Source organism: Plasmodium yoelii (assembly GCF_900002385.2).
Source record: "Plasmodium yoelii strain 17X genome assembly, chromosome: 13".
Taxonomy (NCBI): Eukaryota; Apicomplexa; class Aconoidasida; order Haemosporida; family Plasmodiidae; genus Plasmodium; species Plasmodium yoelii.
In genome coordinates, this window is record NC_036185.2 from 923,859 (window position 1) to 947,425 (window position 23,567).

Genomic DNA, 23,567 nt, shown 5'->3' on the forward strand with positions numbered 1-23,567 from the left:
TATTTTTTTTATTGCATGTGCATGCATTATTTTATTATATGTTTATGCATTTAGTGTATACATTTTCCTATTTAGTATTTTTATTTTGGCAATATTTTACCGTTTATTATATGCAAATTAAAAAAAACATGTTTATATTTTTAATCTTCGTAATTTCGACAACCAGTTGGTGCATAATATTTTTTGTATAACTGTTCATCTTTAAATTTTTTCCATATTTTTACAGTATCTCATTATATTATTATTTAAACTATTTTTCTGTGCATATTTTTTTAGATTTTGTGCTGCCTTAAAATATAATTTAAATGATAAATCTTTCTATGTAAAAACATACAATTAAAAAAATGTAACAAAATATATTTAAACTTAAAAAAAATAAAATAGAGAAAACATGATGTGTGCATGCACATTTCCACACAATGCTATGATTAATTCTATTTTTAAGAAAGCTTTAAGCATTGTATTTTTGTTGAAAAAGTACAAAAAAATATATATAATTAAAATTAATAAAAAAGTATTGACAAAAAAGACAAATAGGTAAAAAAGAATGAAACACAATAAAAATAATTAAATAGACAATTAAATCAATAAATAGTCAAGTATAAAAATAATAATTTTTATTTATTCTAAATTTCGGGTTACAAATTACCCAAGACGATATGAACCTTCATCATGGTGTTTTTATTAAAATGTTTGTTCTCCTTTTTGTTTAAATTTAATCTATGTCCTTATGGTGAAACATCTGAATCGAATCGGGGGCATACAATTGCCTTAATTGCGCTATCAGCTACAAGAAAAATAATATGTAAATAAATGAATATGTAAATAAATAAAAATTAACAACATAATAAGGGCAACTTTCCCATGTATGCATATGCATGTTTCGCTTTCCTTTTCACACTTACATTAGCATCAACAGGTGACTTTACTTTTCTTTTTCCAACCATATCTCTGTTTTTTAAGTAAATTCGTTTAAGTTTTTCTGCCAATATACCATTATGTGTATATTTATTAAGAGCCTCATTTAATTTGATTGGTGTTGGCCATAAGGATAAAAGAAGTTCGGTAGCATCTGCTCCACACATATTAATTAATCTGAGTTGCTTTCCAAATGTTTCTTTGACAATATTATTTTTTGATTTTTTAGATTCATTATTCCATATTTCCCATGAAGAAGAATTATTTTTTAAATAAGTTTCTATGTGTTCATTATGCACTATATCTTCATTATTTTTTACATTACATATTCTTTTAATATTTTTTACTATTTCTGAATGTATTTCAGATAATAAAAGAAAAGTATGTTTAATACTTTGGCTTCTTAATATTGAAAATCCGTTAATCAATCGAATGCTATGTTGTACATTAGTTAATGTTTCATAAGATATTTTTGATGTGTTTGTATAATTTTTAAATGAATTATTACTATCTTCTATTAAATAAATTATATGACATATTTCTTTAGATCTCATTAAACGATATTTTTGTTCATCATATCTACCATCGATTATACTCGAGCTTAAATCATTTAATGCTTTTCTTTCTATGATCCATTTTAAAACATGTTCTTCATAATCCACATTTTCTTCTATTTCATTATTTTTACACCCCTCATTACAATCTCCACTTAAAGCACTGGTATATTTATCATAACTATAAGTAAAATCTATATTTTTATTTCCTATATTTGTTGCCCAATTATCTACTGAATTTTCATTTATATCTATTTTGTTTCCTTTCTCTTCCTTTTCTTTTTTCTTACGTTTTCTTTTAGATGACATATTTTTATTATTATTATAAACTGGTCTTCTGCATAACCATATAATATCTCCTAATGGTAAGTTTCGTGTTTCGTATTTTATATTATTATTTTTAAAAATTTCTTTCCATTTTTCATTGAATTCATAACTCATTCCTGAAATATCTCTATTATCAATTATCATTATTATTTCATAAGGTCCATATCGAACATTTTTATTTTCTTCATTTTCTTTTTCTTCACGATTTTCTGTGTCTGCATTTGATTTTGTATGATCATTTTTACTTTTTTTTTTTTTATTTTTTTTTTCTCCTACATTTTTTTTTTTATTTTCCTTTTTTTCGTTTTCATCTTCGTTATTATTCTCTTTTATTTTGGTGTCTTCATCCATTTTTAAATTCTTAACTTTTTGTTTTTTTTTCCTCTGTTCACTTTTTTGAAAATATGACTCCTTATTTTCTATTGATTTCCCCAATTCATTATTATTATCATCATAATTGGGTGCTAATTTTCGTTTTTTTTCATTCTCGTTATTATTTTGTTTATCTTTACAATAATTCGATGAACATGAATTAACAATATTATATTCTTCATCATCAGAAATATCTATTATATCAATAACATTTTGTCTTTCAAAAAGTGGCGCATTTTCATTGATATTTTTAATATACTTATTCGATGTTGATATATTATTATATGGGGATGAAATTCTTTCAGTATTACTACAATTTTGTACATTTTTAGAGGATTCATATTTTTGATTATTATTATTATCATCTTCATCTGACATTTCACTAAATAAACTATGACAATTAATATATTCAGCATTCGAATTATTATTCAATTTGCTTGCGTTAATTTCATAATTTTTATTTTGCACATTTTTATCTAAATTATTATTATTATTATTATTATCATCTTCATCTGATATTTCACTAAATAAACTATGACAATTAATATATTCAGCATTCGAATTATTATTCAATTTGTTTGTGTTAATTTCATAATTTTTATTTTGCACATTTTTATCTAAATTATTATTATTATTATTATTATCATCTTCATCTGATATTTCACTAAATAAACTATGACAATTAATATATTCAGCATTCGAATTATTATTCAATTTGTTTGTGTTAATTTCATAATTTTTATTTTGCACATTTTTGTCTAAATTATTATGATTGCAATCAATAGAATTGTCCTGCATTGTTTTATTTTGTAATTTATCTTTTAAGCTTATATTTAATTTTTTATACAATCCTTCTTTTTTCTTATCTAACTTTAATTGAAAATTATAACTAGAATCGCTTTCGAAATGCTCATTTTCTAAATCATGGGAATATTTCGCTTCAATATTAAACTGTTCATTATTTTTGTTATCATCTATTAATTCACTTTTATTTTCTGAATAATTTTTTATATTCTTATATATGTTTATATTTGTCTCATCTATTGAGTTTGAATCAAAGCATATTTTATCATCTCTATATGATGATATTGTATTGGGGCAATTTTGTTCACAACTATCATTTTTTTCAAGTATATCATCTTTTTTTAAGCTTCCTATTTTATTATTTTCTTCGAATTGTTCATTTTTTACAATATTATTAATTTCTTTATCGCTATATTCAGTTGCAACATTCATAATTTGTTCAAGTACATTCTGATCGATTTGTTTGTTTTTTATAAATTCAAAATTGTTTTCAAAATTATTATTCTTACCATTTTGTATTAGTTGGTCTTTTGGTTCATTGATTGTTTTTGTTGGATTTTCAATACTATTAAAAGTTTCATCACAGTTTGTTTCGCTAAATTTGCTTGTCTCATTATGTATGCTTATTTCACTCTTTTTATCATTAAAAAATTCAAACGTGTTTTTTTTCTCATTCACATTTATGTGTTCTTCCTTTTTTATTATTTCTTCATTTTTCATTTGTAAAATTTGTTTTCCTTTTTCGGTTATCCTAACCTTTTTGACACATTTTGATCTAATAGTTTTTTTATTAGGAATGATTTTATCATTTGTTTCATTTGAAAAATTGATATTATTATTATTTTCAGTTTCTTCTAGTTTTTCTAATAATTCCAATTTTATTAACTTGTTTAACAATACAAAATTTATATTTATAGATGTTTTATAACATTTTAAAAATTCTTTATTTATCTCTTCTTTGCTCATTGCATTATTATTGTACAAATGACTATGTTCGTTAATAATTGTGAGAATATTTTTTTCGTTATCAGATAATTCATTATTTTTTTTTTTCGTCTTTTTATTCTTATAAATCTTTTCATTGTTAGTATTAACATCTTCATTATTGCTTAGGGGTGATGATTTACTGGTTTTTAGTTTATTCGCAGAATTAATGCTGCAATTTTCTATCTGTCCAACATTTTCGTTATAATAGTTTAAATTATCCTGGTTAAACAACATTTGATTGTCTTTTTTTGAAATATTATCATTGTTCGTTTTTTTTTTTTGTTTTTTTTTTTTTGAACTTTTATTATTATCATCCTGACTTATATGATCATTTTGTATTTCCTTTATATTTCGTATAACGGTATCATCCGAATTATCCTCATTTGTTTTGATATTATAAAAATCTTTGTTGAATTGTTTTAAAAATTTATCGGTATTGTTAATTACTTTATTTACATGATTTATAATTTGATTCGAATCTTCGTTGAATAAAATGCTTTCATTGTTGTCTTTTTTTAGGCGACTATTATCTTTAGGTTGAGATAACACCTTTTCAAAATATCGTGAAAAACTTTTACCAACACCTCTTAATTTAAATGCATCTTGGCTATTTGTAATAGGCAATGGGTATTTTAAAATAGACCCAATAATAGTTTTAAATGAAATAACCAAATTGCTATAACCCTGGCCTAGTGCCTTTCTTTTTAAATTATTAAAATAATCATAAAAAATTACATTGTCAGGGTGCATACTATAATTTCTTCTGTTGTCTTTATTAATCAGCTTTTTAGAATGCTTTCTTTCTTCCATTTAATTGTTGTTTTGTATATTTTACATATACCCCCCAAAAAGCAATAAAAGGAATAAAGCAATAAAAACAATAAAAACAATAAAAACGATAAAAAATGTAAAACAAAAGTACTAAATTTAAAGACTTACACAAGGGTAAGCAATGCTTAAAAGAACAAATACAATAAATTATAAGGCATTCTATAAATAATTTAACAAATAAATAATAATAGTGATGTAATAGTGAATAATAGTGAATAATAGTGAATAATAGTGAATAATAGTGAATAATAGTGAATAATAGTGATATAATAGTGATGTAATAGTGATGTAATAGCTAGTTGAATCAAATTCAACCTTAACAAGACATAACAGTATTACATTTTCCCCCCTTGCTCAAATAGTTATACTTTGTTATATTTACCATAAATTTATTTTTTATAATTTTATATTTTCACTATAATAAACATATGCATACGCACATATATTCATATAATCATATTCCGTTTTTGTCATACATTATTTTATATATTAATGGTTTATAACAATACAAACATATTTAGGTAGCATGCTCTCATTTGGCTATCTCACTATATAATGTTTATTTATTTTAATTTTTGGCTATTTTTTTTTTTTTTTTTTTTTAAATATAAAAAGCTAATATATTAATATATAAAAAAAAAACACACACACACATATCTAACAAACAAGTGTGAATAAGCAATAGAACAAAGGTGTTATTCATATATGTATATAATTATTAGTTTTATTAAAAATTTAGAAAAAACCCAAACAATATTTTGCATTTTTTACAACGATAAATATTTAATATATATGTTAATCAATATTTTTATCAAATCATATATTTATGTTAAATTTTAAAAAGTTGTAAATTAAAGTAAGTTGTTTCACTAAGATTAAAGAATATAATATTTTGTTTATTTTACATATGGGCTTAATTCCAATAAAATTATATTATTGAATATGGTATGATTTTTTTTTTTTTTTTTTTTAATTTACATTTTTTCGAGTTATTTTTCACAATTTTATTAAACAAATGCATATTACTATATTTTTTAGCTTCCATTGTAACTTAACACAAGAATATATGTATTATTTATGTTAATATAAAAAAAAATATATTTTTTGAATTTATGTGATTTTCATAAAGAAAGAAATAGGAGCTATAGTATTGTAATGTAATACCTATGATGAAATATCATTAAAAATGAATATTATGTTAATAACAAAAAAGTTAAATAAAATATAGTATTATTACTATTGCAGCTATTGTTAATAAACATTTGGTGGCTTTTCAAATAAATAAAATTGATTTAAGAACATATATATTATGTCTATTAAATATTACACATTTTATGTCTTATATTATTCTATTTTTACAAGTTTAAAATAATAAATACATACATATATTACAACCTAAAATTATTCCCTTATCTCATATAATGCAAAAGGTATGACTGCAAATTGTTATTGTTTTTTATTTGGCTTTTACTTGACTTTTACTTGGCTTTTTACTTGGCTTTTACTTGATTTTTAATTAATTTTTGCCCTTTCTCTATTTCTTATGTATTTTAATAAATAACTACTATTAATAAAGAACGGTAATAAAATATAACATATATTTTTCCTGTGAACAGTTGTAATAATACAAAATAAAAGTCAGCATTTTTTATTGTCATGAGAAAACGATAAAAATATATTAAAACGTATTTAAAATAAATGGAAATTTTTTCTTTATAAATTAGCAGAATATGCATGTGTTAAAGTATATGTAAATAAATATATGTGCACATGTACATGTGACACATGCTAATGCATTTTATTTTTTTTTTAATTAAAAAAATATCATATAGAATAGTATACATATATGAATTATAAAAAAGTTTGAATATATAAAGTAATATTATTTATAATGATTAATCTTTAGAACCGGAGACTCATAATAACTGGTACATATAGACAAAACTGTTTTAAGTATAAAAAATAAATTTTATTCTTGGAGAAAATATAAATTTATTGAAAAAAACAAATGTAACGTGGGCAAATGAATATATTTCTTTCACTTATTAATACAATTATTATATTTACAAACATTAAGGATATTTAAGAACTATATATAATAACATATTTAATAAGTTACATATTATTAAACCTTTTAATAATAAATCTATGATAAATTAAAATTTAATAATATATTTGTCTATTTATTTTACATAATTTTAAACCCATAAATATATATATTTATTCTTATTATTTTGTGTACTAACGAAAAAAAAAATTAAGCAGCTTTTTATTGTCTAACAGGCTTAATCTTAAACAAGTAAATATTAAATATATAAAACAATTTGTTCTTTGGATAGTTTTTATTTTACTTTATTTTGTTTTATTTTATTTATTTGTTATATATATTTTTCTTTATAACAATTTAAGGTTACATGAGTTATGTAACTCTTTTTTTTTTTAATTTTTTATTTATAAATATTTTATTCTTTTTATTCTCGTGTGCATATTGAAAAGTAATAAAACATTTATCACCTAGTAGTAAAAAAATAGACTAGGAATAAATGGTTTAAAATTAATATATGAATATATTTTTTTTTCATTTTAAATTAAATATGCGCATTATATAAGCTTTTAAAATTAAAAAAAAAAAGAGTAAATAAAATGTAGATATATAGATACATATATATAATATGTACGTATAAAGCTTATAAAATAATGAAAAAAAAAAATTGTTTAAAACATCATTACAAATAAATTGGAAAGTTGATATTACTTAAAACAATTTAATAAGTGTCTAATATTTTACTTATACATAAATAAAAAAAAGGAAGAGATATATAATTAATATTTTTTATTTTTTTTATTACGAATGTACAATATATATTTTTTTTAATTTATATTCTGTATAAGAATTTACAAAATATTGTCTTTATTTCATTCGCCAATTTATTAGAAATATATTGTGTTTTAAAAGATTTTATTTTATATATATATATATGCGTACCAGTTCTATGTTGAATATATCTAAATAAAATATTACGTGCATAATTAAATAGCGCCATGTTTATTTAAAATTGTTGTTGTGTACAAATTTTTAATTTCATTTTTACTAGTATTAATTTGATCTTATATATAAGTACTTATAGCATATGCGTTGTTTATATATAATTTAGCAGAACACAGAAAATGCATTTCGTTACACATTTCTAATTTCTCTAAAAAATATAAACATGTATATGCCTAAATATATACATATATATATATATATACACATAAATAAATATATCATGTACATATAAAATATACATATTTTTTTTTTAAACCTCTTGTCATAAAAAAAAATCAATTAAATTTTAAAATTAATAAATTTATTACATTTAAGTGTTCTTGTAGATTATTAATAACAAATATATTAAAACATAATAGAAAAAAAAAAGTTTATATAACCAAATAAAGCTATAGCGTATTATATATATATATTTTTTTTTTTTTTTTCCCGTTTTTATTCTTTGACAAAAGTTAAAAAAAATTCGGAGTGTACATAATATTCTATGTTCACAATTAGTAAATTTATTGAATAACATTATGTGGTTTTAAGAGGAAAGCATTTTTTTTTTAACGCTATAGTGTATCTCTTTAGGGGAGCATAAATATACATATATATAATACATATTTTCATTTCTACAAATTGTTATATTATATATATATATATATTTATTTATTTATTTAATATTATAAGAATATGCCAAAAGAAAATATTAATATATTTTTATGTAAGAAAAAATAATAATCGACCTTATTTTTTTTTCTATTATACAACAGTAATTGCGGTATTTATTATTATTATATTATTATTATAATATTATTATAATATTATTATTATTATTATATTATTATTATTATTATCTTTTCCCCATTTTATCTAGTTTTGTTTACTGCAGTTTCAAGAGCTCTATTGGGTTTGAATGCTTACATATATAAATGTTATATACACATTTTTACTACATATTGTTTTATTGATAAAAAAAAAAAATATACTTGTGAAACTTTTTTGTCTTTGCACATTAAGTGAAAATGTTTATTTCGTTCATAACATCCTGTTTAAGTAAATAAATAAAATATATATTTTTATAAAGTTTTATTATATACATTTTTTTTCTTTTATATTTCTACATTTTTATTATTTAGTAATAATATAGCTCGTCGCTAATATATTTTATCTATTTTTTTGTATTTTTTTTTTAATTATAAATGCTCATTAATAAAATAGCAAATAAATAAAGAGGGGTTTCTTATATGACAACATATATATATATATATATATAGACTAGAAATATATATAATAATAAAACATTATTTTTAGTTTTATTTTTATAATTTTGTCCTAATAATTTTTATGCTGTATATATTTGTATGTGTATAAAATATTATGCCAATATATTTATATATAGAATTAAAAAAGGGTTAAATGCGTTATATTTAATAAAAATGTTTAATTTTAATACAATTTATAACATTTACAATATTATATATTTTGTTTATTTTGTGAGCTTAGTATATTTCTGTTGTGATAATAATATATTGAATATTTTCTAAAGATTTTGAATATCACATATATTTGAATAAAGAATTGTAGTTACATATGATCTCTTTTTTTTTACACCCAAAACTTTTATAATTTGTGTTCCACATAATATGTTTTTTTTTTTTTTTCATTTTTATATTTTTTCACCCCCTATATAAATATTATATATATGATATAGCATTTTATTTTATTTTTTTACTTATATTGTTATTGTTGAGTTGGTATTAATATTACCCTCTTCACACTTTATTAATAATAGATTGTTTCTTTTTCTTTTATATATATGCATACATATAGCATATTGTGCTTTTATCTTTAAATGCTTATATATATGCATTAATATAAAAATAAAGATTTTTAAAAAAAAAATAAAAAAACAAGTTTTATCGATTATTAGTTTAAAGTATTGAAAATATTCTGCCCCCATTCTTGAACTTTTTTTTAAAATATCAATTTGTTTATTATCATTATTATTACTATTATTATTATTACTATTATTATTATTATTATTACTAATATTATTATTACTAATATTATTATTATTACTATTATTTATTAATTTGTATATTTTTTTCGATATTAATTATATGTTAAAATTTAACGTGTTTATGTTGTGTATATAATATCTATACACTCATTTATTAAAAAATATATATTTCCTTTATTTTATTATAATCACTAAACAATTTGTAATTTATTATATCTAGATAAGAACAACGATAATAATACAAACATTAATGGAGATTAATATTTATAACCCTAAATAAATCCTCACTCTCAAAAAAAAAAAAAAAAAAAAAAAAAAAATTTGTCGTCTGTACACATATGGCATATAATAAGGTTTAGACCTATATATAAAATATGTAGGAAAAAAACATTTTGTTTTTTTTTTAATTAGAATATATGCATAGAAGAATATATACGTAGAAGAATATATATACATATTACTACTGAAAAAAAAAAAAAAAAAAAAATTATATAATTAGAAAAATTTATATAGTTAGAAAAATTTCAATGATGATTAATTACGCTAATCCACAAAATCCCAACCAAGCTCAAGAAGGTAACATCAAAATTGTATAAAAAAAAAAAAAATATATTTGAATAAATATGTGTAATACATTTGATGTTTGTCTTTCTTTCTATCGGTTTTGAGTTTGCATACATGTGTGATAATAAATAGAAATGGTAAACAATTTTGTTAATCATTTTTATAAATATTTCAATTATTTTATGATATATAAATTTTTTTTTTTTTTTTTTTTTTTTTTTTTTTGAATTAAACAGCTAGCGACGGACCTAATCCAAGCCAAAATTCAATTGAAGACAAAACTCAAGAAACAAACGATAATGATAGTTATGATTATACAGATGATAATGGAAAAAATAAAGGCGTTTGGTATAATGCACGAACAAAATGTTGGTTAGCATGTGTAAAAGGAAGTGGAAGACATCTTCGGGTATTTTCAGTAAAAAAACATGGATATAAAAAAGCAAAACGATTAGCAGTTGAATGTAAAAATGCAACATTTTACAATTATAATAATAATAATAATAATAACAATAATAACAACAATAATAATAACAATAATAACAATAATAATTCAATATCAAATGAAATAAAACATGAAAATCAAGGGAATCGTTATAATAGTAATGAAGAAGATAATAATAATAAAATTGAAGATTCTAGAAATATAAGAGAACATAGGGAAAATTATAAAATGTCTAATAATGTAAAGTTTAGAAATAATGATTATAACAATATGGATGAATATATAAATACAAAAGAAATGAAATATTCAAAAAATAAAAAAATGAATAACGGAGATATATATACACATATACCATATGATGATAATACTAATTTTTCAAAAAACAAAATATTAATTGAAAATAATAATATAAATATTAATGATGGAATATTAAATAAAAAAAGAAGATATAATACTAGACGTTGTAATTATAAATATGGTAATGGTGTCGAAAAAAATCAAGAAGATGGAAATGGTGATATTTTAGGAAATAATATGAATACAAATGTTAATAATACTAATGCAAATATAAAATTTTTTAAAAATATAAATGATCTTAATAATGAAGAAAATGAAGAATATAATAATAATTTATATTCAATTTTAAAAGGTGATGGAATAAATATTAATACTATGGATGATAATATATATGGAAAACATGATAACATTTATGAACACAGATTAAATAATTGCCAAATAGAAAATCAAAAAAAAAATAATAAAATTAAGGATAAAATAAGTTGTTTAGTAAAATCAAACAAGTCTAGTTTTACTGCTATAACAGATGATCGTAATAATCATCATCGTAATTTTCCAGCCAATTATAATAATATTAACAATATAAATATTATGAACGGCAATAAAAATTTTAATTATCCTGGTAATAGTAAAAATAACAATAATATAGATAATCGTGTGTGTAATACAAATGTTATAGGTAATAATAATTGTTTAATTACTGATAAAGATTTTCAAATTGATTCACCTGAACAAACAAATGAAGAAATGATTTTTATAAAAAGTGGTAATTATGATTATAATGAAAATATAAGAAAAAAAAATAAGTATAATAATGAATGTGAAGGAACTTTTATTTTTTCACATGAATATTATTCAGATTATGGTAATAAAAATAATGAAGATGGTAAAACAAATTTTATAGATCTAACTAGAGAAGCTTTAGCATTAATATTGAAAGATTTAAAAAAAAATGTGATTCCAAAAATTCCGGTGGGAATTGAAAAAAGAGAAAGATATTCAAATTCACTTCGATTATGTTTAAAGAGTGCTAAACTAACAAAACATATTAATGAATTAGAACCATATCTTGAATTATTTAGTGAATGTATTAAAAATAATAAACTTCCAAGTCATATGAATTTAAATGCTCAATTATTTTATTTAGACAAATTATAATTAATGAAATATATGGTTTAAATTATTTTGTTATATCTCTAAATTTATTAGATATTATTTTTCATTAATTATTATTACAATTTCTTTAGAATTTTTTAATCATATAATAAAATGTATAAAAAAATATAAAGCCCACAAATACACACAGAAAAATTAATCTTATTATTGCCAGAAATGTCTGCATTTTTTTTTCATTCATTTTTTCATTTATTTTTTTTTTTCTTTTTTTTTTTGTTTTTATTTTTATTATCCCATGAAATTATCTATATTCATGTATTTATACATGCATAAAATTCGCTTGTTTTAATTACAAATCATATTTTATTACACAATAATTTGCATTCAAAATTGGGCTATAAATATATTATACAAATTCCCAAACAAAAGGTATATAAATATGTATTATATGTGTGTGTGCATGGATATGTATGTGCGTGGATATGTATGCTCTCTTCTAATTAAATGTATATATTTTGTTGAATGTAGTACATTTATATAGTTATTTATATGATGCACTTATTGCAAATAGTTGTAATATTTTTTATTTTGAAATTTGATTTCATATGTACATATTCTCAATATGTGTATTTTTTTATAAGCATTTCGATTTATAGCATATATATATATATAGATAGATATAGAAATATATAGGAATAGAAAGAAAAGATTAATGTGAAAAAGGCCTACCTATACATGAATTTTTAATGGTAATAATAATAATAGTTATTGCTGTTGTTTATTTTTTTCACAGACTTTTTTTTTCATTCTTATATTATATATATAATTGTTTGTCTTGCTTTTTGTTTGTTTCATTTTTTCGTTTCTTTTTTCTTTTCCCTTTTCTTTATTTCTTCTTTCAACAATAAAATAATACACAAAAGAAAAAAAGAAAAAGGAGAAAACATTTATTTGCATTCAAATTAATAATAATTATTATAACTTAAATGAAAATTTTTGAATAATTAAAAAAATTAAATTTTAAAATCAAGGCAAAAATATTACTATCATTTATTATGACCCCCATATCTATCGAACAGCTAGGCTGTTACGCCATAAACGGGGACACAATAAATAGATAGCAAGATAGAATAATATAAAATAACACAATAGACCAACACAATATACCATCACAATAAGCAAATACAATATACCAACACAATAAGCAAACGTTTTGTCTGCTTGGAAAAGCGAGCGTTGTTACGAATTAAATGTGTGTGTATAAATTGTTAAGGGTTTTTAAAACTTTAACAAAAGTTATGTTTTATAAAAAAAAATTTTATGGCTTAAATTAATAATCATAATCATGGTCATTTAATTAAAATGAAAAAAAATATATACATATATGTACATGTGTATAAACTTGGTAAATTTTACAAAAAAAAAAAGTGAAATAATTCACGATATTTTTACTTCAATTTCGTGAATAAAATAAAAAAAAATTCATACTCTTATATACATTCATTAATATGGAGACTTTTACTAAAAATATTCATTATGTCTATATGTAACGAAATAACATTTTTATTAATAATAATAATAATAATAATAAAAATAAAAATAATAATAATAATAAAAATAAAAAATGATTAAAATTAAGAAATTTTTTTTTTTTTTTTTTTTTTTTTTTTTATAGAAAATAAATATGCCTAAATAATAAGACATAACACACACAAAATGTGAAATTGTACAAATATATGATTTTATATTATACTAAATATGGTATAACAAAATAAAAATTATTTTTTATTAGATTCGGTTATAAACATATCTATAAATTTTTCTTTTTCAAACGAGTCTAACTCTTTTAAATATTCAAAATCTCCTATGTAAGAAACATTTTCATATTTTTCGTTAGTTTTATTTAACCCAATATTGAAATATGCGTTTTTTGAAATGTCACTATTTCTGACGCTGTCACCATTTCTGACGCTGTCGCCATTTCTGACATTGTTGCTATGTGTATAGTTGGGGTGATAATTATTTGGAACGGTTTTATTAATTTGATTCTCATAAAAAAATGGATCTATAGATGTACCAATGGTATCATTTTGATCATAATAATTTGGAGTGTTATGAATTATGTTTTTGATAATATTATTATTTTTGATTTTTGAAAATGAATATTTTTTATTTTTTATATCGAGCATAGCACTAGGAAGATTATCATAATAGTAGGGTTTAAAAACATAATTCGATATTCCATTATTATCTGTTTTTTTTTTCAAACGAGAATAATTATTATTTTCATATGGATTTATATTATTATAATTACGATTTTTATCATTATATATATAATTGTTTTGATTATAAAGTAATAATTTATAAAATGCTGAACATAAATTTATAAATTTTTTATAATTTAATATTTTATTTAAATTTTCTGTACTATATTTTAAGGCTGATGTTATTCCTAATCCTTGATTATTATATTGAGAATTATAATAAAAGTTATTTGTTAATTTTCTAAAAGCATAACATAATAATTTGAATTGTGCTATTTTAATATTTTTTATTAGTTTTATAAAATTTTTTTCAACAAGATCAGCATCTAATTCTATATAATCATTTTCATTTTTATCTAAATTATTTATATTTTTGAAAATTTTGGAATTTTTGGACATAGAATAAAATAATTTACTTTCATTTTTTTTTAATACATCAATTTTATTATCTAATAATTGTTTTTTTAAATCTTTCATTTGTATTGTTAATCTTTCATTTTCTGCTAATAAAATTAATTGTTCCTGTCTAAATAATTTTAAATGTGAATCTGTATATTTTAAAATTTCGGGATAATTATGAGTTTTTTTATTATGCATAATACCATATGCATTAATTAATAATGTATTTAAAGCATTTTTTTTTAATTTATAATTTATACTATTTCCTATTATTAAATTTACTATTTTTTGTGCTGCAGACCCTTTTCTTAATGCTTTATAAGTAATTTTCCTTGCTTCATTTAGTGGAATATAATTAGTTTTTGTATCTCTTTCTCTTTCTTCTAGTGCTTTTTTTAAGCTATTTATTTCACTGTCTTTAATTAATAAATCTTTTTTTAATCTTTTTTTTTCTTCTTTTAATTTTTTGTAATTTTCATCATTTTGTATATCATATTTTATTTCGTTTTTTTGTATCGAAAGGTCTTTTTCATTATCCCCAGCTATTCCAATATTAGCTGGTATTCCATCCATTTTTTATTCCCTTTTTTTATTTCCCTTTTTTTATTCCCTTTTTTTATTCCCTTTTTTTATTCCCCTTTTTTTATTCCCCTTTTTTTATTCCCCTTTTTTTATTCCCCTTTATTTCCAATTTGTTCATAAATGTTGTGTTCCCATTAAAATTATAAATATATACTACCATTTAATTAGTGTCGTAATAATAACACATATTTTTAAATATACTCAAAATTGATCAGAAATATACAGTAATAAATATTTTCTTTAAAGATAAAAAAAAAAATTTATATTACCCAAAAGTGTGTTAACTACTATGATTAACAAAAAGTTGTATATACATTTATAATAAAATGTGAAATGAATTCATATTATAATTTATGATAAAACATTTATTTGTAGCAATATTATGGTATTATTATTAATCATTGTTTCAATATTCTATTTGGCTGTTTGGCTATTTTATTTTGTTAATTTTAGCTTTATATTGTTTGGCTATATATTTATGTTTGGTGTTTATTTTTAATAATGGAATACAAATTAATTTTCATTATTTTAACATTTAGACATATTTTTTTAATATTATTTTTTTCTTACAACCTAAAAAAAAAGTGTGCACAAAATAATATGCGTATATTTTTTTATGTATAAACATAAAAATTTGTTATTTATTATTAGTTGTATTATGAGGTATATAATATTTTTTTTCATCATCTATAAAATGATGGAAAATAAAAAGTCCACTTAAATTTGTTTACGAAAATATTTATTTACATTAACAGGGAATATAAAATAAAAAAACAAAATAATCATTAAAACGAAATATGAGTTATGTATGAAAAAAAATGATAATATATTATTATCTGCATTTATAGTATTCCAATATAATCGTTTTTTTTTTTTTTTTAACAAATATATATTTTTCTAAAATCTATAAAATAAATTCAAAAACGAATAAAAATATACCCAAATTAAAAGTGTGCATAAATGTATGCAATATAATAAAATAGTAAATAACTAAAAATATAAAAACGAATAATTTATAAAAAACAAGAAAATATTGAAAATATTGAAAAAATAAAAATAAAAGTATTGTATAAACCACATGGAGTTAAAAAATATATTGTTTTTAATTATTTGTCTATATTTTCATTTTTTTTTCCTTATCATTTTCGCATATATACACGAGTGATAAAATATGAGTGATAAATATGAGTGATAAAATATGAGTGATAAATATGAGTGATAAAATATGAGTGATAAAATATGAGTGATAAATATGAGTGATAAATATGAGTGATAAAATATGAGTGATAAAATATGAGTGATAAATATGAGTGATAAATATGAGTGATAAAATATGAGTGATAAAATATGTTGTTTTGTTTTAAATCCTATAAATTGAAGGGCTGCTTTATTTGTTCACACATGTATATATTATCGAAAATGTAAAGTTTGTTAAGATAAATTTACAAAATTTTTTGAGATAAATTTTCAAAATTTGTTATTTCTTTATTTTTTTGTTCCCCCAGTTTTACATAATTTCATCTAAAATGTTTTTTCCACTAATTTTTCCCTTTTTATTTTTAATATTATATTGATTGTTATAAGATTTATATTTTTGTTTATTTTTATTACCATTGTTACCTTCTTTTTTTTTATTTTTTAAAATATCTTTCTTTACTTTCAATTCTTCATCTTTTATATTATTACCAGAGTTATTAGATGTATTGCCATTTAACATTTGTTCTTTTATTTTGTTCATAGAAATAATTAATGAAGATAAAGAGGTGTAATTTTCACATTTCAAATTGTGGTTAATAAAATTGTTACTACTACTGTTACTACTACTAATATTACTACTGTTATTATTGTCATTATCATCATCATTATCATTATTGTCATTATCATCATCATTATCATCATCTTGTTCATTTTTATACTCACTAAAAAATGTTTTTTCTAAAGCGAACATTTCGTCTCCTTTATTCAAATGGTTTATCTCGTTTTTATCGTTTTTTTCGCCGCTTTTATTTGTGGCATTGTTTGATATGGACTGAAAATACATGTTTGGAACAATAATATAATTGTCATAAGAATTTAACTCAGTATCATTATTATTATTATTATGATTGCAAAACGAAATTAAATTTGACTCATTTTCTAAAGGAATATGATCATTTTGATTTGAATTTTTGAGATAATTATGATAAAAAAATATATTTCCTTTTTTACTTTTAGTATTAGCAATATTAAGATTATTATTATTTATATTTGATTTAACAATAACTTCAAATAATGATTCAATATTTTCTGAAATTATGTTATTTAAAGGAGTAATATTATTTTTTAAATTTGATATAGATGTTGAATCATTTAATATAATAGAAATAATATTATGAATGTTAAGAATATTATCATTTGGTAAATTTATTTTTTTTGATAATTTTTGTCTCCAAATTAATATATTTTCTATTAGTTTATCACAACAAGTTGTATTATATGAAGTATTTATAATTTGTTTTATTTTTTCTTTTGTTTTTGATATATTATCATTTTCATTTTGAATTTCAAATTTGATTAAACAAATTTCATTACTTTTAATAAACATTGTTTTTATTATATTTATTCCTTGTTTTTCTTCTTCAGGGGTTATATCTGAAAATTTGATTTTTTCAAAATTTACATAAACATTTGTATTATATATTCTGTTAATTTCGTTTGACAAATTTAATGTATAATTATAATTTCCTTGATTTTGTATACAATGTTCTTTTTGAGAAATAATATCTTCATCTGATTTGTCCACTTTAATAGATGTAGAATCAATATTTTCTTTCTTAACTCGATTAAAAATATAATTATAATATAAATCAGTTATTATATAATCGAATAAATTATATAAATAATGAGAATGTGTTCTAAAAATTTGAATGGATTCTAAACTAAGAGGTTTATCTAAAGGAACAGAAGTAATAGATGTCAAACCAATATTAACATTAAAATAATTAAAAATTAAATAAGGAATACTATTTTTAATATTTAAACAATTAGCACATAATAATAAATCAATAATATTTATAAAATATATTGAAAAATCTTTTTGAAAAAATAAAATTAAATTTTCAGAATTATATGTAATTTTTAATATTTTAGAATCTGTTGTTATTTCATTTAATAAATAAATATCTTCAAACATATTAAAAACATTTATAATATAATCTATATCTTGTGTTCCTATTAAAATTAAGGAAGTAAAACCATGATAACTATTTTTATAATCTATTAAATTTATTATAGATATTTTATCACATGTATTTTTAATTGTATTTATCATATTTATTAAATCATTTTTATTATTTATTATTTTATATTCCTTCGAATTTATATTTATTGGTTTTGTTAAACCCTTTTTTATATTTAAAAACTTTTGCACATTTTCATCATAATTTATGTACATATTTATTAAATTATTTATTTCAAATGTATAAGGATTATTTATTATAACATTATATTTTTCACAATATTTATTTATTTTTTTATCTATTTTTTTTAACAATTTATAAAAAAAATATTCATTAATAGGAATATCTTCTTTTAAAATTAATAAATCAGATTTTGAATTCATATCATTGTAATGTTTTTCAATTTTATCATCATCTATTGTATTTTTATCTACTTCACTAATTTCACTAACATTACTTAATGTTTCAAAATCTTTTATTTCTTTTTCTTTAAATATTTCATTCACAATTTCGATACTTTTAATATCCTTCAATTTGTTATTTTTATATTGATCATTATATAATAGTGCTTTTTTTTTCATTTTTATTATATTTTCTTGATATTTCATAGCTTCTATTAATTTGGGTTCTAAATCGATTAATTTGTTATGTTTTATATGTATACGTGGTATGAAATATTTTGCATAATTATTTATTAAGTGTGCCAATGAATTTTTAATGTTATTTGAATTATTATTTAATAAAAGTTTTTTTTTTTTTGTTTTTCCATGTTCATTTTCTTTTATTATATTATTGTTTGTACTACCATTTTGATTATTATTATTATTATTATTATTATTACTATTATCCTTTTTTCTTTTTTTTGTTTTTTGATTTTTATCGTTTTTTTTTACATCATTTGTTTCATTCAATTCGCTTGTTTGTAAAATATTTTTATTTATCATATTTTTATAAATAGAGTCTATCTCATTATTTTTTTCAGTTTCATCTTCTAAATTTGTATTAACTAATTTTACACTATCATTTATGTTGTTATCAAGTTTGCTATTTTGTAAATTTGAAAATACATTGTCTACATCATTTAAATTAAACAGGTTTAAAAATTTTTCTGATCTTTGAACGATTTCTTCTAATACTGATGATATAATGTGATAATTTTCTTCATTCCCTAATTCTGGTATTGTATTATTTTCATAATTTTCCAATAATTTTTTTTTTTTATTTTTATCATTTGTACTATATATTAATAAATCATAAATAATTTTTAATAAGCTATTTTTTAAAATATTAATATCTTCATTATTTGATATTCGTTCTGTGTTATTATTATTATCGTCTGACTTAGTGTATGGCAATTTATTTGTTAATTTAACAATTTCGACAACATCATTTAATAATTTGTTCGTTACAAAATTATTGATCTCATCTGTGGCCCCATTTGTGGCCTCATTTTTGGTCTCATTTTTGGTCTCATTTTCGCCCACCTCTTTTAATCTTAGTAGTTGCTCGATTTTTTTACGACAATATTCCATTTGTTATATCATATTCGAATGTTTATTAGTAGTATATATATATACACTTTGCCAATCAGTATGTACATAGACATATATTTTATATGACTACTTAATATACGCACATAAGCATTATTCTATATGGCTTATATAAAGCATTCAACTTTTCAAAATGAACAAATAAATATAGCTATATATATGTATGTATTTGTATACATATACATATGCATATGCATACATATGCATACATATGTAATATCTTGGAAAATTCCCAAATGATGTTATAACACAAAAGGCTTAATATTTGACATATTTCGTCGTCTATCCTCTCCCCTCTTTTTGATAAATTAAAAATAAAGAGAAAAAACTATAATCGAAAATACATAAGAAAAACAAAAAAAAAATATAAAGGAAAACTATTTTTTTTTAACTATTGTTATGAACTCTATACATATAAAAAAAAAAAAAAAAAAATTATTAAAACAAAAATATAAAATAATTGAATGGTAAGATAATAATTGGATATATTTTAAAACAAAAAAATTCATTTATATTTCAAGGTAATTTGATAAAATGTGACAATATCATTTTTTATGCGCATATTATTAATTAATCAAATAAATAAAATATGATATCATTTGTTTGTTTTGGAATTATGATATTATCACAAAAAAATTTGCATGTGAATATTTTTTCAAAGATTTAAAACTATATGTATACATAATATAAATTTGAATTATTTTTTTTTTCTTTTCCCTTTGGCTGTTCATAATAATTGCATCCCTTTTTAGGTACTAAAATTTGTTCATTCTAATTTAAAAATAAATGACGATATTTTATTACTTTATATTTTTAAATTATAAATAAAAAATATATTTATGCTCACATTTTAAATATTTGAAATTGTAGAAATATGAATATTAAATCATATTTTTATGAATATTAATTTTTTTAGTTAGTAATATAAATAATATGGGGAAAAATAAATCATTCATTTCTTCATTTTATATATTTTAAATTTGGATATATATATATATATATATATGTACAATTTTATTTATAAATATACATGCATATTACCATTTTTTTTTAGTTAATTAAAAATGTCAAATGAAAATAAGCATGCGGAAAAAGTACCAGACAATCTATTGTGTTTAATTTGCTATGATGATATAAATGAAAATAATTATATTGAATATAAAACGGATGAATATAGTGAATGGTACCCAAGTATGTTTTGTATGAACTGTACAGGTATTTTAATAGATACACAATATCATAAATATGTTGATAGTGTCCAAAAATCAGATTGTTTAAAAGAACAAACTAGCTTATTAAAAATGGGGCCACCAATAAATGTTAAGGATAAAAATGGTTTTCCATTATCAGATGGCAAGGAAATACATAGTCTTTGGTATTTTTGTGATAAACAAGTTCATTCTGCAAAATTAGATGGTAGTTTATTAGGAGAAGATAGAATGAAAATGTGGGAAGAACTTAAAAAATTTTTAATAAAAGATGATAATGAAAATATGAATAATTAGTTTATATTACAAATAATAATAACACTATATATAATATTTTTTTTAGTTAGTCATATAAGAGAATTTAATTAATTTAAGCATTTTTTTAATATAATAACAATTTTACTTGTTTGTTTTATTTTTTTTTTAAATATATTCACATTTTATATGTAACTTTTTTACAACCAAAAAAGGAATATACATGAATATGTTCAAATTATCCCCCTGGGTTCATGTCCTTTTTAACATTTTAGCTACATTATTCCACTTTATTTTGATTTTTTTTTTTTTTAATTTATAAATATTATCATAATTTTTTTTGTATTTTTTTATCTTGTTGGGTCTCCCCTTTTCACTTAAAACAAAGTACACACATATATGCACTCATAAAAGTGTGAACAGTGCAAAAATAAAGTGTGAAAAATGCAAAAATAAAGTGTGAAAAAAAGGATAATGCTATATTTTAAAGTTATGCTTTTTTTGCACACACAAAAAAAATACTGAAAAAAATACGCATATTGCGCTTTTGGAAATATATATTTATATAGGCAAATAAAAGATAGTTATGTAATTTACAAGTCAACTAACCCATTCTCTATATATGTAGGAGGGGTTGTTACTTTATATATTATGACATAATATCAGTAAAATATGAATTATATATTATTATAATTTAAATTAACAAAATGGTTATCCTCAAAAATTACATATAAATCTTTTAATTGATAATGCTTATTTGAAATATCTAATAATTCATTTATATAATATTTAGTATTAACTTCATATTCAAATCTTAATGTAGGTATACAATAAAACCCATCAAGAGAATATTCATCATATTGATCATTAGCAAAATCGATATATGATAATTTTTTAGAATAAATAATATAATCTATTGGGTCAATAATTTCTTTACTTAAATTAATATTGTTTACAATATTTGTAAAAAGATTTTGTGCATTCATAATTTTTAAGATTTCTTCTTTGGATTTCGAAGTTTTATATCCAAGATTATCTAATTCATTTAACAAATAATTTAAAGGTAGTTTATTATGAAATATTTTAAAGAAAGGAATTAAAAATATTATAAAACCTCTAATATTATGATCAAGTTTTGAATATAAAAAATCATTATGTTGTTTATATAAAATATTTTGTGATAATACATATTCTGTTTTTGTATTACTTGTTAAGGTTAATAATTTTAAAGCAAGAATTTCTTTTACATATTTTTTTAATAATTTCAAAAGTACTTTCCTTTTTATATTACTATTACAATTTGGTACATAATTATTTACAACTGAAAGTAGATCATCTCTTTTAACAGGAAAGGGTTGGTTTTTTAGCAAATATTGAAGAGAAACTTTTATTGCTAATTTAATATCGTTATCTTTTTTTAAAGCTTTATATTTTTCTAAATTTTTTTTTTTTTTTTTACCTTTGTTAGTATTGTTGTTATTTTCGACATTGTCATTTACATTCTTATCATTATTGTCTGATGAAATGTTAGAACTACTATAATTGTCATCATTATTATTATCATTATCATTATTATCATTATCATCATCATTATTATTTAAATTTTCGAGAGTATCATCATTTTCTTTCCTTTTATTTGTATCCGGATTTGTGTGTATATTTGCGTTGAAATTTATATAAGAATCTTCAATTAAGTTCACATATTTATTTATATTTTGGTATGTATCATTTTTTGTGTGTTCACTCATTTTTACAATTTTTTTGATCGTTATGATTATATCCGTTTTGTAATTATTATTTATTATTCCCCCAATGAAATATA

The 23,567-nt window shown here is 19.8% G+C and overlaps 6 protein-coding genes across 6 annotated transcripts; 2 read left to right on the top strand and 4 right to left on the bottom strand.

Moving 5' to 3' along the window:
- Window positions 1-715: 715 nt before the first annotated feature.
- Window positions 716-4,772, bottom strand: PY17X_1316900 (crossover junction endonuclease MUS81, putative; the record flags this gene model as incomplete). Its single annotated transcript, XM_022957058.1, has 2 exons — window positions 716-787; window positions 906-4,772. The coding sequence occupies 2 exons, from the start codon at window positions 4,770-4,772 to the stop codon at window positions 716-718; spliced, it is 3,939 nt and encodes a 1,312-aa protein (XP_022813540.1).
- Window positions 4,773-10,374: 5,602 nt separating this feature from the next.
- PY17X_1317000 (uncharacterized protein) lies at window positions 10,375-12,311 on the top strand (the record flags this gene model as incomplete). The annotated part of the gene is made up of 2 exons (XM_723435.2): window positions 10,375-10,423; window positions 10,648-12,311. 2 exons carry the CDS (start codon window positions 10,375-10,377, stop codon window positions 12,309-12,311), a joined length of 1,713 nt encoding a protein of 570 aa, XP_728528.2.
- Window positions 12,312-14,047: 1,736 nt separating this feature from the next.
- PY17X_1317100 (conserved protein, unknown function) lies at window positions 14,048-15,505 on the bottom strand (the record flags this gene model as incomplete). Its single annotated transcript, XM_022957059.1, has 1 exon — window positions 14,048-15,505. One exon carries the CDS (start codon window positions 15,503-15,505, stop codon window positions 14,048-14,050), a length of 1,458 nt encoding a protein of 485 aa, XP_022813541.1.
- Window positions 15,506-17,021: 1,516 nt separating this feature from the next.
- Window positions 17,022-20,264, bottom strand: PY17X_1317200 (exosome complex exonuclease RRP6, putative; the record flags this gene model as incomplete). Its single annotated transcript, XM_022957061.1, has 1 exon — window positions 17,022-20,264. The coding sequence occupies one exon, from the start codon at window positions 20,262-20,264 to the stop codon at window positions 17,022-17,024; it is 3,243 nt and encodes a 1,080-aa protein (XP_022813542.1).
- A 1,082-nt stretch (window positions 20,265-21,346) lies between these two features.
- PY17X_1317300 (conserved protein, unknown function) lies at window positions 21,347-21,787 on the top strand (the record flags this gene model as incomplete). Its single annotated transcript, XM_723087.1, has 1 exon — window positions 21,347-21,787. One exon carries the CDS (start codon window positions 21,347-21,349, stop codon window positions 21,785-21,787), a length of 441 nt encoding a protein of 146 aa, XP_728180.1.
- A 635-nt stretch (window positions 21,788-22,422) lies between these two features.
- On the bottom strand, window positions 22,423-23,493 carry PY17X_1317400 (conserved protein, unknown function; the record flags this gene model as incomplete). Its single annotated transcript, XM_723088.1, has 1 exon — window positions 22,423-23,493. One exon carries the CDS (start codon window positions 23,491-23,493, stop codon window positions 22,423-22,425), a length of 1,071 nt encoding a protein of 356 aa, XP_728181.1.
- Between the last annotated feature and the right edge of the window lie 74 nt (window positions 23,494-23,567).